Source organism: Mus caroli, chromosome 15, assembly GCF_900094665.2.
Source record: "Mus caroli chromosome 15, CAROLI_EIJ_v1.1, whole genome shotgun sequence".
NCBI lineage: Eukaryota > Metazoa > Chordata > Mammalia > Rodentia > Muridae > Mus > Mus caroli.
In genome coordinates this window covers 96,846,377-96,861,683 of record NC_034584.1, presented here as the reverse complement: position 1 = coordinate 96,861,683, position 15,307 = coordinate 96,846,377, and the positions used below count along the sequence as shown (strand labels likewise).

The following is a 15,307-nucleotide window of genomic DNA, read 5'->3' as shown; positions in this document are numbered from 1 at the left end:
GGCTGAGAGTCCTAGGTACTCTCTGGGATGTGACTGGAGGTGAGGGGCCAGGTGGACTTGGGTAGGCTTCCCAATGTTAGGAACCCTAGAAGGGCAAGAGGCAACATTCCTATGCATGTAACTAGACACACTGGGCTGGAGGGCCCTTCTACAGCTCTGTGTGATCTTCATGGGGTACCATGAGAATGTGAGATATTTCAGATGATCCCCAAGAGCATAGAGGGGCAAGATTGAAACCTCCACAAATATTATGAGCAAGGCAGAAATAAAGGCCTGCTTTTGCTCTTTTAGAGGTAAGCTCTTAGCCCAGGTTTCAAACTAGAAGGCTCATGAGGAAGGGGGTGGGCAGGCGGGGAGTTGGGCAACCCAGACACAGTATTTGGCCAGGATTTCTTCAACCTTTGGGTCCTATCCCCTGCTTTCTTAGTCCCAGACCCTACTCTTTACTGCCCGAATTTCCTCAGGAACTCTCAGTCTCTGCCAGAACTCGCCCCCCCCCCTTCCCTGCTGGCGGAGAATCTGGAGGGGGGCGGTGGCAGGGACCTGGAGAGTCTGGAAAACTCAGACCGATTTTTCCCCCTCTGAGAGACCTCCCACCCACACTTCTTCCCCTAGGCCCACTCAGGTTTCTATGCTGAGCCTTGGGGAAAGAAGGCTGGATCTGAGAAAGGGTTAGGGTCCTACTGTGCCCCTCCGTGCGCCAGGTTTGAGGAGAGAAGAGGCAGGAACCAGATAGGCTGGGCTGTAAGGAAGAAGGACTTTTGTCTGGAGGGTCAGGAGTCTCAGAACAGGCCAGAACTCAGTTTCCAGTCTTTCTCTTTCCAGTCGTCCTTGGATCGCTCAGTCCCTGCGGACGGACGGACTCCTGAGGTCCTTGGATTGCCAGGGAGCCTCAGCCAGGTTTCACAACAGCCGGCCTGGCGGGCTGGAGGCTTGCTTGCTAGTCCTCCTTCTCCCCGTTCTGCTGGCAGTGGGTGGGAGCGACCCTAATGCTCGGATCAGGCTCCTTTTCTTGCATTTTGGGCTCAGGGCTCAGAAGCCAAAGATCCCTGGCTGCTACAGGCAGGAAGAAAGGCCCGCGTGGGGCTTGGAGCCCAACCCGGCTCACTCAAGCTTCCCCGCCCCCAGCGAAAGTCCAGGCGGCCCCTTTCCTCTTTTTCTTTTCCGGGGTGTGTGCTGTTCCGTGTAGGGAGGGTCCCAGAGGCCTCTAAGAACCCCATCTCGGTCAGGAGAACCCGGAGACAGAGTCTCAGCGCCTGGCTGCGGGGCAGGCGAGTGCGGAGGGCTGGGGGCTTTGCAAGCCGCAGGCCGCGCGAGAGCTCTGCTGGCAAGCCAGCGGGCGGGCGAAAGAGCAGACAGGCGGATTATAAACTTTTAAAAATAATATCAGTTTTATTAAATATTCGAGAACGGATCCAGAGGTCGGATTTATACAGGAGGATAACACGTAGGGGTTTATTTCTTTATTTATTTTCTCCTACTGGCTAAACAAACGTCATTCACTTTTTTTCTCTTTTTGTTATTTTCCCTCTTTTTTTTTAAATCCTTTTTTAAATGAGATCGGAACACTGACGGTGCTAAACATAAATATAAATACAGAGACCACAAATACAGCTAGAAATATTCACACAGAAACGGTCACAGTTCAAAATATGCCATAATGACCCCCAGGAATCTTTAAATACAATTTGCCTGGACTGGGCATTTGCTGGGGTAGAGGGACCGGGCAGGGACTGGGGAGAGGCCCTGGGGGTTGTTGCAGGGCCAAGGCGCGCCCTCCTGAGGCCTCCTGCCCTCCGGCTGTCAGGCCGGGCCCTGAGGCCCCCGAGTGGAGGCCCCAGGCCCTGGAGCCAGCTAGCTGCGCCGGAGGGCGGGGGTGAAGGGCGTCGGGGGTGGGGAGGGAGCCTAGGGCTCACTTGGAGAGACATCTGTGGAGTCTGAAGCGAGGTTCAGGTCTCCTAGGCCTAGGCGAGGGAAGGGGCCTGCAGACAAGCCAGGAAGAAGCTAGCGAGGGAGCTAGAGGAATAGATGAGTGAAGAGTTGTGCAGTGAGGAAGGGGGTCCAAAGCTGACTTTTAGGTCCACGTCTGACTCCCTGTTTTGTTTTAGGAAGTCACAACACATCATTGTGCCAGAGATAAATACAGAGTGTGTGATTCGGGGAGCTGGGATGAGCAAGGGAGAAGAGAGGGGTGCAAGGGCAGTCCTGGTCACTCTTTCTGCTTCTCTTCTTCTGTCTCTTCTCGCTTTTCCTCTTTTCCTCCCAGGCTGTCGGCGGTCGCCCCTCCGCCACCCCCTGAGAGTGTGGACGTGAGATTAGATTCTTTTTTCCACTTCATGCGGCGGTTCTGGAACCAGATTTTGATCTGTCGCTCCGTCAGGCACAGAGCATTGGCGATCTCGATGCGCCGGCGCCGAGTTAGGTAGCGGTTGAAGTGAAATTCCTTCTCCAGTTCCAGGGTCTGGTACCGAGAGTAGATCTGGCGGCCGCGCCTCCGGTCCGCTCCGTAACCGACCCCTAGAGATCCAGGCACAAAACACACTAAAAACAATCAGCAAGGCGTCCTCTGCAGACATTTTCGTCTAGCAAAGTCCAGACCCTCTCAACTTGGCCCACAGCTCGCAGCCCCTTCGGGCTTTAGCTTTCTCCCTTTTGCCCTGCCCCACCCCCACTGGGGGGACAGCCAGAACCCCAACTTCATTCAGTTCTCCCACGAGGTGGGAGAAGTGTGTCCCAAAGAAAGCGGGGGGCGGGGCAAAAACAGGCAGAAAGCTAGCTGTCTAAAAGCTGATTTTTTAAAAAAAAGTACCAACTACTGGGGATAAGGACCCCATCTCTCAAGGATTGGGCTCCCCCACCTTCCCCAACACTCTAGATCCCTGGAAAGTTCTCCCCACTTCTTTGCCCTTTCCTAACTCCCCCCCTTTTCTCCGGCCTAACTAGACTTTGGGGGGCTCCTCCACCTTCTGTCCCCTTCCCTCATTCCCTGCCCTGTTCCTATCCCCTCAGCTCCTCTTGGAGCCCTCCAATCCGTCAGGGACCGAGGGGGCCAGGCCCCTGCGAGCCAGCGCGGGAGGCGAGCAGAGGGGGCTGAAGAGGGGGCCCTGTCTCGGTGTCGGCGAGGAGACGAGCGTGATTGTTTTTATGGGGCCATAAAAAACTCTCTCCGCCCGTTCTTCTAGGGAAGCCGGTCATAAAGCCAGTTCAGTTTATTTAATTTATATCTCGGAGCTGTAAAACTCACCACTGTGCGAATTCATTCGCTGCATCCAGGGGTAAATCTGGATACTGGCTTTCTGGTCCTGGGGCGCAGTCCTGCCCTGCTCAGAACTAAAATCCTGAGCGATTGAGGTCTGTGTGTTATGTCCTAAGGTGTTTTGTCTGCAGTTTGAGAGCATGTCTTTCTCCTGGTAAAAGGAATTAGATCCATAGTCATACGGCCCCCGGCTGGAACTGAACACGACATTCTCCTGTGGCGAATAAAAGGGAGTCGAGTAGATCCGGTTCTGAGCTACGGCTGCTCCATAGGTCGAGAAATGCCTCACTGGATCATAGGCGGTGGAATTGAGGGCGACGTTGGGGAGGACGTCCTGGCCCCCGGCGAGGTGGCAGGATAAGGAAGGGTTAGTGAAGTAGGAATTCATCCCTTTGCCTTTACCTGGTCGGGCTATGATTTCTTTAATATTTATTTCTGTCTCCAGTTTGTACTCGGAACTAGATGGTTATAGGGACGGCTCCAATCCAGGACAGACAAAATGACAAAGTCAGCTGACCCCCTTCCAGCCAATCGCAAGCCAGATGTCAAGAAAGGGGAAAAAAATCGCTTCTGCTTCTGTTGATTCCCTAGTTGAGACTAAGTATGTGCTTTGAAAGTAAGACTTGGATTTCTTTTAAGAATATATGTGTGTGTGTGTGTGTATACATACATACACACATATATATGAACTGGTTGGGGGTGGGGTGAAGGTCTATGAGCAGGGCCTTGTTCCCAGCGGAAGGAAAGGTCTAGTCCCAGGAAATCTCCCCACCCCAGCTAACTTTGCTGTGCTGTGGCCAACCGTAGGGCAGAGTGATCCTTGTTTTCAGACCCATTTCATCTATTGCATCTAAAATTAAATTCTGGATGCTTCATTTGAGGGGATCCTTTCCAGTAGAAAGAGGGTCCCAGAAATTCTAGAAGATATTCTGGGCTTGACACTCATAAAGCGAGTCCCCATCACTAGACAGCATATTTTTTCCCAATATTTTTTTTTAAATCAAAAGGAAAAGGAAATTTCCCGAAACATGGTCCACAGAGGAAGGCGGCGTGGGGAAGAGTCTTGGGTTAGAAGATATGTGGGAGACAAACAGATCTACAGGGGGTGGGTGAGACTGCAGGGCACAGTGAGGGTCCTGAAGTGTGTGCATCTTCTCTCATTTGCCTCCTAACCTTGTGCTCCTCCCCAGGACCTACCTTTTGGGGAAACTCTTATAATATTTTTACTTCAAAGAAAGCATTATAATAATACACACACACACACACACACACACACACACAGAGAGAGAGAGAGAGAGAGAGAGAGAGAGAGAGAGAGAGAGAGAGACTGAGATTCTTTCTAAAGACATCAACTCCTGTTTGTGTTGGTGAGAATTTATGATTTGGAACCAGCTCAGGCCAGGCCAGTGGTATAATTCACATAGGATGCATCCCGAAAGAGGAAATTTGGTGGTACTCCAATGAATAGATACCTCCCAACACACTCAAGCTCCAGTTCAGGTCAGAAGACCCTATCTGCTCTGGATTCACTGCCCTGCCAAAGGAGGTGCCCCTGGACCTGAGCTGTAAGGCTGGAAGACCCCAGGAAAGGTATTCCTTGGTCTCTTGCCTCAGCCAGTCACCCCTGGAGTCTCCATTATCTCCATTTTCTCCCCCACCTTGAGGCTGAGAAAAGGGAGGAGGGAATTAGGAAATAGCAGTTTTGTAGTTGCTTCAGCGACAGAGAGAGCTGCAGTGAGTGAACAGCAGAAGGTGTGCAGCTGGGGTTTCCCTCTGATTAATCCAAGCAGAATTTGATATCGACATAGACTGGAAATGCTTGGAGCTGACAAAGAGAAGATGGTGAGGTACATGCAGGAAGCAGTGAAAGCTCATATTTTCCCCTCACTAATTTTTTTTTTTTTTTTGAGACTGACTATAACAAGAACCCGGATGTCGCCGCGTTTTATGATCTTTCCCTTCTGTGTAACAAAGCGGAGTAATCAATGGGTAGCAATAAAGCCATAAACGGGACTATGCTGGGAAAAAAAACTCGTTTATTCATCTTCTGTAACGTTAAGGTTTCCCTGGAGTGTCACTAGGGGGTGGGGTGGGGGGGATAAAGTTTCGAACCCAAAAGCAGACAGTGTGTAAGAGCTAGTGCAGACAAAATGTTAGTTAACACATGGACCTCTTTAGGGGATTGAGGAGTCTTCCTGCCAGACAAGTTGTGTTGGCTTTTAAAAACTCAGTCCCTGCCTTTGAAAAGGAGGAAAACTGATTGGAATTTAGAGGAGTAGAAGAAAGACCCCTGTAATTATTGAAGCTACAAGTACCCTTTGACTACACTATTTTCTTTCCAAGATGAAGAGGGCAGAGGAGAAGATTTCTAATAAGAGAGAGATTTTTAAAAGTTAAGCTCATCTGGGGGGGTTAACATAGCAGTTATCCCTAAACAGAACAGTAGTGTATTGCTTTTTGCTTTCCAATCCAACTGTGCTCAAATTCATGGCATGCCTGGGCAGAGGTTTCCAACAGCTGGCTGGGGCTCCAGTCCCCCTACAGGGCAAGAGGTAGGAGGAGAAAAAACTGAGGGGGGGTATCCTGGGCTGAGCTAGGGAACAAGCCAGTGTCCCCCTGGACACCAGTAACCTCTTTCAAAGTTCCCAGCCTCCTGTCTGCCCTGAGGGTAACAGTGTAACAACGTGTAGAAGCCATGGCAAGAAAGAGTAAATTCCCCTTCCTATTTCAGAGCTGAGATTGCTAGAGGGATAAATCATGTCAGTGGTACTTCCTTCAAGATATTAAATTGTTGCAATGTAAAACAAATTGAATGATGGAAGATAGGACGTCTTAATGAAGTTTTGCCTTCCATTGGGTGTGGATTCTTTTGTATACTTAAATTTTTTTTCTTTTATGGATGTGTGGGGGAGGGAGGGATGAAGGGGTTTTGGGGGGAGTCATGTGCTACAGCCCCTTAGCAAGGGTGCCTGAGTTTCCTGGAGTCCTTCCTTCTAGGGATTCAAGGGGCCCCAAAGTTGGGGAGACTCTCTTTTGGGGCCTAAAGGTGGTGTGCTCAGGGGTGGGCGACCTGAGGAGCAGAATGTAAGTCTCAGGCCCGAAAAGTTAAGTGTTTTATTACGTTCCTAAACAGAGGGCAGATCCTGAAAGGTCTCGCCGATTTATAATGAACAGAAACCAGCTGCTAGGGAAAAGGCAGATATGCTGGAAGGGGGAGACCAGGGGAAGCAGAAATACAAATATCTTCCTTCCATCTAAGGACTTTAGGGGAAGTTAACGTTCACTATACTTTCCTGTGCCCCTTTTTATTCCTAAAGGGAGAAAGTCCATTTCCTTTAGTTAGACCTTTAATTATGCAGTTGAAATTTACTGAGGGGATTCGCTCCATGGGGGAAGAGCAGGTCAGATGAGTCAGATCTTCCCTCCTTGGGACAAATTTTTTTTTTCCTTTTCCCATTTTGTGCTCTCTCTTCCCTTGGCAAAAGATTGGCTGTCTGTGGGGGGAGGGGCTGGAACTTGGATTTTTCTAAATATATTTATATTTTCCTGTTAAATTTGTCTGAAAACAATTATGGAAGCTCATCAGCAGAAGCAAGAACAGATGTTTTATTAAAACTGCAGTGCAGCTCTGTAAATATGCACAAGTCTTGGGAAGGAGGGAGGCTCCCGGTCTTTGTTTCCATCAAAACAAGCCTAGAGAAATCAAGGAAGCCCCCCACCCCCTACACACACCCCCATCAGGCCTGCCAGTCTATGCAAAGCCCTGGGCCTTAGACCTTCTGAATTAGGCATTCAGAGGGGACTTGGTGTCAAGAGCAGATTTTCACTTTGGGAGCTGTAATTACTGGATTCAAAAACAGAATATAAAAACTCAGAAAAAGAATAAAGCGGGGAAAGTTGCCACTGGCCTCTTCAGCCTCCCCTCCACCCCCCAATCCAAAACACATGCCTTCCAGGAGCACTAATTATAGGAGAGGAATTTACTGCCTGCTTTTTGGGCCTTGAGTGGGTGTAGTCACTGGCCTGGAGGCTAAGGGCTGCACCCGAGCTTGGACACTTAGGGGTTTCCCCGATTTCAGTCCTGCCCTGCCGGATCTAAGTCAGGGGAAGGCTGGGAGGTCTTTAAGGTTCTGAACTGAAAAAAAAGGATGAGGGGAGAGTGGACTTCAGCTTCTAGGATGGCCATGGACAGGCTTCACCTTGCCTGCCTTTGCTTTCTTCTCTGCTCTGGCAAATAAAGTAATTTTGTATGTACAGATGTCTGAAGTGAGCCTGGTGAGATCTGGAAAAAAAAAAAAACAACTTCGCGGAAGGTCCTTCTTTGTGTTCCGCGAGTCTCTCTCCCTAGATTCCCCCCACCCCACCTCTGTGAAGATGTTTGTGGCTGACTAAGGCACAGATGCACGTATTCCATTCCTGGCCGGCAACGCCAACTACAGCTCGGCGCCTCCCTAGGCTGTGCGCTCATTCCAACGCTGGAGCCGGAGCCGATGGACTCCAAGCTCCCTCGACTGCCTAGGCTCTTGGCTGCCTAAAAGCCACGCAGCTGCGGGACCCTGCCCTTCCACCATCTCCAGTTCTTGATTTCCAGAGATACTGAACGGTTATCCCGTCCCGTTGACTCCTTTTGTGCCACTAGGCGAGAGCTGAAATCCCTCTTACAGAGAAAGCTGAGTTCAATAATGACTCAGTTCACCTCACAATTGCACTATTTGGTTAAGGCTTTGCTGTTCTAGAGTTCAGCTAAGCTCTACTGGCTTATGGCTAAATTTTTTTAAAAAGCTTTGAAAAAAAAACCTTACAAAACCCCTATTTTAAATGTCTGGTGTTTTGTGAATAAACCCCTTTGATCTCCGTGGATCTCTGAGGGAAAGAATTACAAAGAGAGTGGCGGAGTGGCCCGGGCCAAAGAACCTGAACACAAGGTTTGATCTGCTTGGGAATGCCAAAGCACAGCTTACCCAAAGGGCTCCCAGGTTTTCTGAGATGTAGTAGGGAAAGATTTCCTAACACATACATTTTCCTCAATACATACAATGCATTCCAAACAAGGAACACTCCTTTCAAAGGTCAAAGCTTAAAGATACTGAAAGAAAAGTGAAATTTGACAGATCCATTTATGGGTGCTGATATTTAGTGACAACGCTGAAGTTGACCAGTTGAAGGGAGTTGGGGATCTGTAAGGAAGGAGGGAAGCGCCAGATGGGGCATGTTCAACTGCTGAGATTTGGTCCAAATAGCTCTCAGTCCTGTGTTGTGATTTCTTCTTTTGAGTTAAGGAGTTACAAAGTGGAGTTGATGTGGCTTTTGCACTTCAGCATTGGAGAAAAGTATACAGGGCGGCTCTGTTGGCTTTCTCCCCTTCCTCTGTTTTTGTGAATCTCTGCCTGATCTTTCCTAACTGACATTTTGGTTACTGCTATTACCATCCACAGACACAAATCCCCAGCTTTGCATGTCTGGCTTCTCCAAGTCTGCCTAAAAGTTCAAAAGTAAATTAGGTTTCCATCAAACTTTGCCCTGAAACCCCTTCAGGCTTCACCTGGAAAAAAAAAAAAATTCTGGCTTTTGCAGACCAGGCCCTTGAGCCTCCCTTCCACCTTGATGCCAAAGCAGCAGAAATATCAGCTGAGGAGGGGGCTTGTGGAAAGCACCCCATCCCCACTGAAAATGGAGAGTTTGGCTGCCTTAGGACATTTCAGGAGGACAAAGCAGATGGCCCTAGTTGGTCTGGAGGTAAAAATCAAAACACAGAATATTTAGGGTACTTTGCATTGCCAAAACAGGATCTCCTGAGACTGTCAAGTTATGAAGGAGGGTAAGGAGGTGGGTGGAAAATGTGCTGTTCCATGCTAATCCAAAGGAGGCCCCAGCTTTCTGTTTTCTCCTCTGCTTCTGAACATACACCATTACTTGGGAGCATTTTGGAGGTTAATGAAAATTTAAAACTGGAGACCTTGGGCGTTTATGACATCACAGTAAGTTGTCATATGAAAACTGTGAAAGCCATAAAACTATTACAAGAGTTGTATATATGAATACCAAGCCTCCTATAACCCCACCCCCATCTTCTCCTGGTCTAACTTCTTCCACTTTGAAATAAAATGTTATTGTATTCTGGAACAGTAAGCCAACAATGAAACATCATCGTCAATTCTTTATAAATAACTTTATCCTTTATTGTCAGTAGCTCTGAAAGAATCATTTAATTCATACTAGTGAAAGAGGGAGACAGGGGAGAGGAGAATTAATTTCAGAAAGAAGAATATTACTTACTGCAATGATACTATTTTAGATTTGATAACCAGGAGCAAAATTAAAGGCAAACATTGACCTCTCTGATTCTACACCTGGCAGGATTGGGGATTTATAAGACCCTTACAGGACAGGTAATTTAATTTTGTAGGATTTGCTTAAATTCACTGCTATTTTGGAGGGTTGAAAAGATAAAGGGGGTAAGGCGGTATGTTTTATCTAGTTTTATGAGTCCACCAACATTACCCTGACAGAAAACCCAACCACTTATGTCTGAGAGAATCTCAGGAAGAAAGGAATGGAGGAGCCAGGAGGAGGAAGAGGAGGAGGGAAGCGACACTGAAATGTTCTCAGGGTCTGTGGCCCCCTTACCCAACTGGTTACCAAGGCAAAGGAAGAAAAGCTGTAGAAAAAGAGAAGGGGGGTTGGAAGTCTCTCCAACACTAGGACACCAGGAGGTTTATGGTGTCTTCATAATTCCCTCGTCCCATAAACATTGGCCCTACTTTAAGTCAATTTCTACTTCCTCTCATCAGAAAGGGAAAATGAGGAAGCTCTTAAGGGCAGGAGGTAGGGGTGCCGAAAGGGGGAGGGACTTTGACAGAACCCTGCACTTTGTTCTCGGGAGCAAGCGAAATTTGCTGGTTTGTCGAGTTTCTGACACAGGGTGGCGGCAGACAAAACAAGTAAACAACACACAGACACAATAAACAGGGGCGTCTGACAGCACCCGCCATGGCAGAGGCCATGGGCTGCTTGAGGGACATGATTCTGGGATAATGTCATCCCGAAGTCGAAGTCGGTGTGGCTAGAGCAGGAAGGCCTGAGTGATTCTGTCACACCCTCTGTCGCTGGGGAAGAAAGGCTGTGAAGCCCTTGGAACCACAAGTCTGGGCAGGAACCCAAGTGTCTTGGGAGCAGCACAAAACCTCATCCAGCACCCCTCTTGTCCACGCTTTCATCTATGGGGCTTTCCACTGACTTTTATGTCCTCTCAGCTCTGTCTTTCCATGGCCCCAGAAAAGCTGCACAAGGAGGCCAGTTATTTCCCATCCGAGGCCCATACTCGGGGCTAAAGGGCCCAGCTTGCATTCTCGACCAGCCCTCTCTTAGTGGGCCTCAAATTGGTTCGGGTCACTGACACGATTAAAAACACCCCCATCAGTACTCCAGATCTGAGTATTTATAGGACCTTCCAGAACTCCTAATATGCCTTTGCAAACAAGCAAATCTAGGGTGAGATAATGAGCCAAGAAGGCAAAAGGAAGGAGAGTTATTCGCAAGTTATCCTTGCCTCTCCTGGTTTGCCTTCCCTACAAGCCTCTTTAAGCACCTTGGCCCGCAGCCACCTAGACTCCTGCTCAGAAATCATCTTAGCCACTACAATACAATCCCTTTGCCATCCACATGGAGGCTTCCAGCCACCAGGGCCCAGTCCTGGTGATTCAGAATGGCTTTCAGACTCACAACAACCATGAAAGAACCCACAGACTTCGTTTTCAAGATGACTGGGTTCCCTTTGGAAGAGAGCCTCTGAGTTGGCAGACTTCATAGGGAGGCGAGGAGAGTCGGCAAAAGGGTGTAGGATGTCTCAGCCAAAAGCAATGAGCCCCAAAGCCTGTGGCTTCTTTAGGTTTTTGGAAGCCACATGCTCCAATTCCAGCACACACATTTCCACAAAGATGCACAGAGGGCCTTCTCCTCCAGCCCATTGCACCCCTAGCCCACTCTCAGCCAGTGAAGGCTAACAAAATTTCGCATGCACATAAAACGGTGTTTATCGAATATAGCCATTGTAGTAAACATTTAACCATGAGGAAATATGAGTCTCTATATGTTTCTCCCTTCAAATATATGAATCTGTATATTTGAGACTATATATAATAAATACATAATTCCACCAAGCCTGGTTTCAGAACATAACAGTCAGCACAACAAGGTTGTCTTTTCCAAACCAAGGTCAAATTCTGTAGGGATCACAGCTGTCAGACAAGAGGTGAGAAGAGAAAGGGTTTATACTGCCCATTTCTCCTAGGAACCTGGCTGAAATACAAAGGATGGCAGAGCTTACAAAACCTCTTAAGGGGCAGGTCTGAGGGTGCCCAAAAAGGGAGCTCAGAGGGAGTACTTCTGAGTTTCGGGCTCTGACGAGGTTGCCAAGCCTTGGTCCATAGAACCCAGTGGAAACCTAGGTAGGCCTCAGCATTGAGTGTGCAGAGCCCTTGAGCAAAATTCTATTCTTGGCTTCACTGGCTATTATTAGATAATCAGAAGAGCTCTTCTGCAGTGAGGAACCACATCCACACAGAATTTGGCCTGCAAGAAGGTTGAGGATTGCCACTGATAGACCCTCTTGGGCTTCTGTTGGAGCACCAGAAATAAGCAAGGGGGAGAAAAGTGAAAGTAACTGGGCAAGCAGAGGACTCGCTGGCCAGACCGGAAAACTGGAAAACTAGGGCCAGTCATTGGCGGGGTTTTTTTTGTTTGTTTGTTTGTTTGTTTGTTTGTTTGTTTCTAGGCTTGCCAAAGAGGAGTCTAGGGGTGAAGGGTACAGGGTAAAAATGGGGGAGGGGGAGTAGGGGCTGCAGGATTGTAGCCAAGAAGGAACAGGAAATCAATAAAAATATAAAGACACCTCAAACTGGTGTTTTTGACGGGTACTCTGGCACCCTAGCACCTCGATATGGCTATTAGCACATCCAGCTAGATCCCCTGTAGGCCTAGAGAGATACCCCCATCCTAGCCCAGGCCCGCCCCTTGGATGGGAGGGGGGGGGCTCTAACATCCCAGGTGAATCCACACTAGTCTGAACAGCCTTCTCCAAAAATGGTTTTCTTTTAGGGTGGAACAAAGGAGACTTGTGTCCCCCAAACATCCCCTCCCACGTCATTGCGACCATCCGCAGGGACAGGGTCCGACAAAATACAGGCTGAAGAAAGAAATAGCGGCCTCACCGATCGGCGGTTCCCACAGTACGCCAGGAGAAGGCTCCCGTTCGGGCCTCCAGGGCCCCTCCACTGTCTCAGAGTACTCCCCTGGCCCTTTTCAGGTCCCACAGACCCCAGTCCTGGTCAGCCACAGCCTGGTTCTCCCGGGCATCCGCCTGGGGGCCAGGATCGGGCGGAGGGAGATTGCGCGGCAGCCGGAGCAGGCGGCAGGCTGGGCCCATTTGGGGAGAGCCAAGCGCTTTTCTTGGTCGTAAACAAGGAACGCGAAATTAGCCCCTCGGCAGACGCCTCTGCCTACACACCAGTCCTATTGGGGGGTGGGGTGGGAAAGGGGAGAGAAAATGCCATTTCTTTCCCGAGAGAATACCTCAGAGGCCTTTATGTCGACTGCAAAAGGGGAATTTTGGGGGGGCTGGAGAAGGGAAGGTTGTGGGGGGATGGGAGGGAGGATTCACCATAGGCTCGAGCTCAAAGGGTTTGATTTGAATGAAATCAAACTGTATTTTTTTTTAAAAAACAATTTCATAAAAACGGGTTTTCTAACCACTGTGCCCCCCCCCCCCGCCCCAGCGATAGATCTGGGTTTAAACAGGAAACCCAGCTATCCCCTCCCCCACTCTGCTGGGCGAAGACTCTCAGACGAGCTTCTGGGAGAAGATGGGGGTGGGGGGTGGGTGAGATTGACGCAGACTGAAGGTGTGAGTCTGTCTCCTAGTGTCTGGGCCCTCGCCAGGAGCAAGCCGCCCTCCCAGCTCTAAGGGGTGTCTGTTTGGGTGTGTAAGCATTCTGTGTGCACGCCGCTCCTTATAAACACAATCTCTCACTAACAGGGTCGCCTCAGACCCAAGCCTGGAAGCAGGGCGGAGTCATATATCAAACTGCAATGCAGTCAGGGCCACGTACATTTGGAAGAAATTAAGCTACTACGTTATGAAACCATATGTGTCAGGTTAAGATTATGCAACACGTCATTAGCACCAATTATTAGGAAGATCCAGGACTCTACCCACCACCTTAGTCTGACTCCCTTACCGAAGGAAACTCACCCACCCCACCCATAAAGCGCTCGGGGGTGCCTTGCAGCACCCTCGCGGTCCTGGGGGCAAGGCCTGGTCTATCCCCGCCCAACTGGAGGCCTCTCTCATTCCCACTTCCACCGGGACAAGGCAGGTCTTAATCTAGAGCAGTCCTGCAAGGCGCAGGAGGAAGTTGGAGTGGCATCCCGAGTGGAGTGGCCGCAAGCGGGGGTGGGGGGCGCCGAGTTCACGAGAGGGGTAAGCATTTAGGCCGCTTTTCTCCGAGCACAAGATGGCTTTTGAGCTCTGCATCCCCACCCCCAACTCCTTCCACCCGCAGCGTAGGGCGCCTCCCACCCTCCTATGCGCCAGGGTGGGGGCGGGAACAGGGGTGGGCAGACTCTCTCCCCTTGGCTGACGCGCACCAGCCACCAGCCTCCCCCCTAATTGCCAATTAACAGGCTCCGCCGCCCGCCTAGCAGCGCCCGCTTCCTGCTCCGCGGCCCGGCCCTGGGCTCACACTGCGCATGTGTAAGGCCTGGCTTCTAGCTCTCCGAGAAGGAGGGGGCTGCCGGACAGGGAGGGGGCTCTGGAAAGTTTGTTTGGGGGTTGAGGAGCTGACGTTGCTTGGGGGGCAATGGGCCCAGACTACAGATTCTCTCTCCTGCCTTGAAGTTTGAGCTTCCAGGCCACCACGTCCCAGTTCCATCAGCCAAGAGTAGTCAGCTAATAAGCAGGTACAGACACTGAGGGCATCAGGCAGAGCCCCCCCCCCCCCCCCGCGCCCCAGACCAGGGACTTCCGCCTGGTGGGCCAAGGTTCTCCCGCCCAGGACCCCAACTTCGGCGCATAGCGACGTCAGGACAACACATTCTCCCCACTACCAGGATTTCAGCTTTAACCCCATCCTCCCATTTTACCTCCCCTTAATTACCCTCGCGCCCACCCTCTCACCAGCCCCCTCTTCTCTCTAACCAAGACAAGCCATTGCTGTCCTTATCTTGAAACCGCCACCCAGCTACGGACCATTAGTTACATATTTGAACCAATAAGGAAACACTTACCGGGCGCTGCTGTCACTCTCCCTCTCTCCCTCTCTCTCTCTGCCTCTCTCTCTCTCCCACTCTCTGTCTCTCTCGTCTTTCCTCATTCTGTGCCGTTGCCGAGCCTGTCTCAGCTCCACACACACACACATATACTTTATATAAATTTAAAAATAAATAAAAAGTCCTGATTTTAAAAAAAGCCAAATAAAATTAAGGAGAGTTGCAGGGAAGGGGCGGGAGGGAGAATCTGGGAGAGGGGAGGGGTGGAGGCATCTGCAGCTCGGATCTCAGCCCCCACACCCGCGAACCTCTTGCCCCTTGGGGGCCAGAGGGTCGGGTATAGTGAGAGAGAGGTGCTCTCAACTTCTGCCTCTCCCCTCCCACCCCGCCCTCCCCAGGTGCCCCCAGCTTCCGGCAACTCCGCCTAAGGAAAAAAAATAAATAGGGAAAATAATTATTAATCAGATTAATAAAAAAATTTCTGGTAATGAACGGAGCGCCCAGCGCAGGTTTCCCTGGCAATGGTTAGGCTCTTACAGGGAGGACTGTTCTGCGGAGCGCTCGGAACGGACAAACCACAATAAAAAGTTCACGTTCATGGATGGAATCCACATGACTTCTTGTGGCCAATCCAACTTGTGAGTGGATCGTAAACTTTTATTACTCAGCTGTAAATTTTCTGCAAACAACCGGGAATGCGATGCATTTGTGTAGCGTGTGCAAATGGGCGCCACGGTCGCCATGTTTACCCAATTCTCTCAGAAAGGGAGCATCCCTCGACCCCCA

General features: G+C 50.0%; 1 protein-coding gene across 2 annotated transcripts; it reads right to left on the bottom strand.

Annotated features, from left to right (window-relative positions):
* Positions 1–1,367: 1,367 nt before the first annotated feature.
* Positions 1,368–15,075, bottom strand: Hoxc6 (homeobox C6). Of its 2 annotated transcripts, XM_021182975.2 has the most exons (3): positions 14,540–15,075; positions 3,245–3,590; positions 1,368–2,517 (listed from the first exon to the last, which is right to left on the bottom strand). In XM_021182975.2, the coding sequence occupies exons 2-3, from the start codon at positions 3,396–3,398 to the stop codon at positions 2,210–2,212; spliced, it is 462 nt and encodes a 153-aa protein (XP_021038634.1). In that variant the 5' UTR covers positions 3,399–3,590; positions 14,540–15,075; the 3' UTR covers positions 1,368–2,209. The 2 variants fall into 2 exon arrangements, with proteins under 2 accessions (XP_021038634.1, XP_021038633.1); XM_021182974.2 differs by lacking the exon at positions 14,540–15,075 and having other exon boundaries at positions 3,245–3,644.
* Between the last annotated feature and the right edge of the window lie 232 nt (positions 15,076–15,307).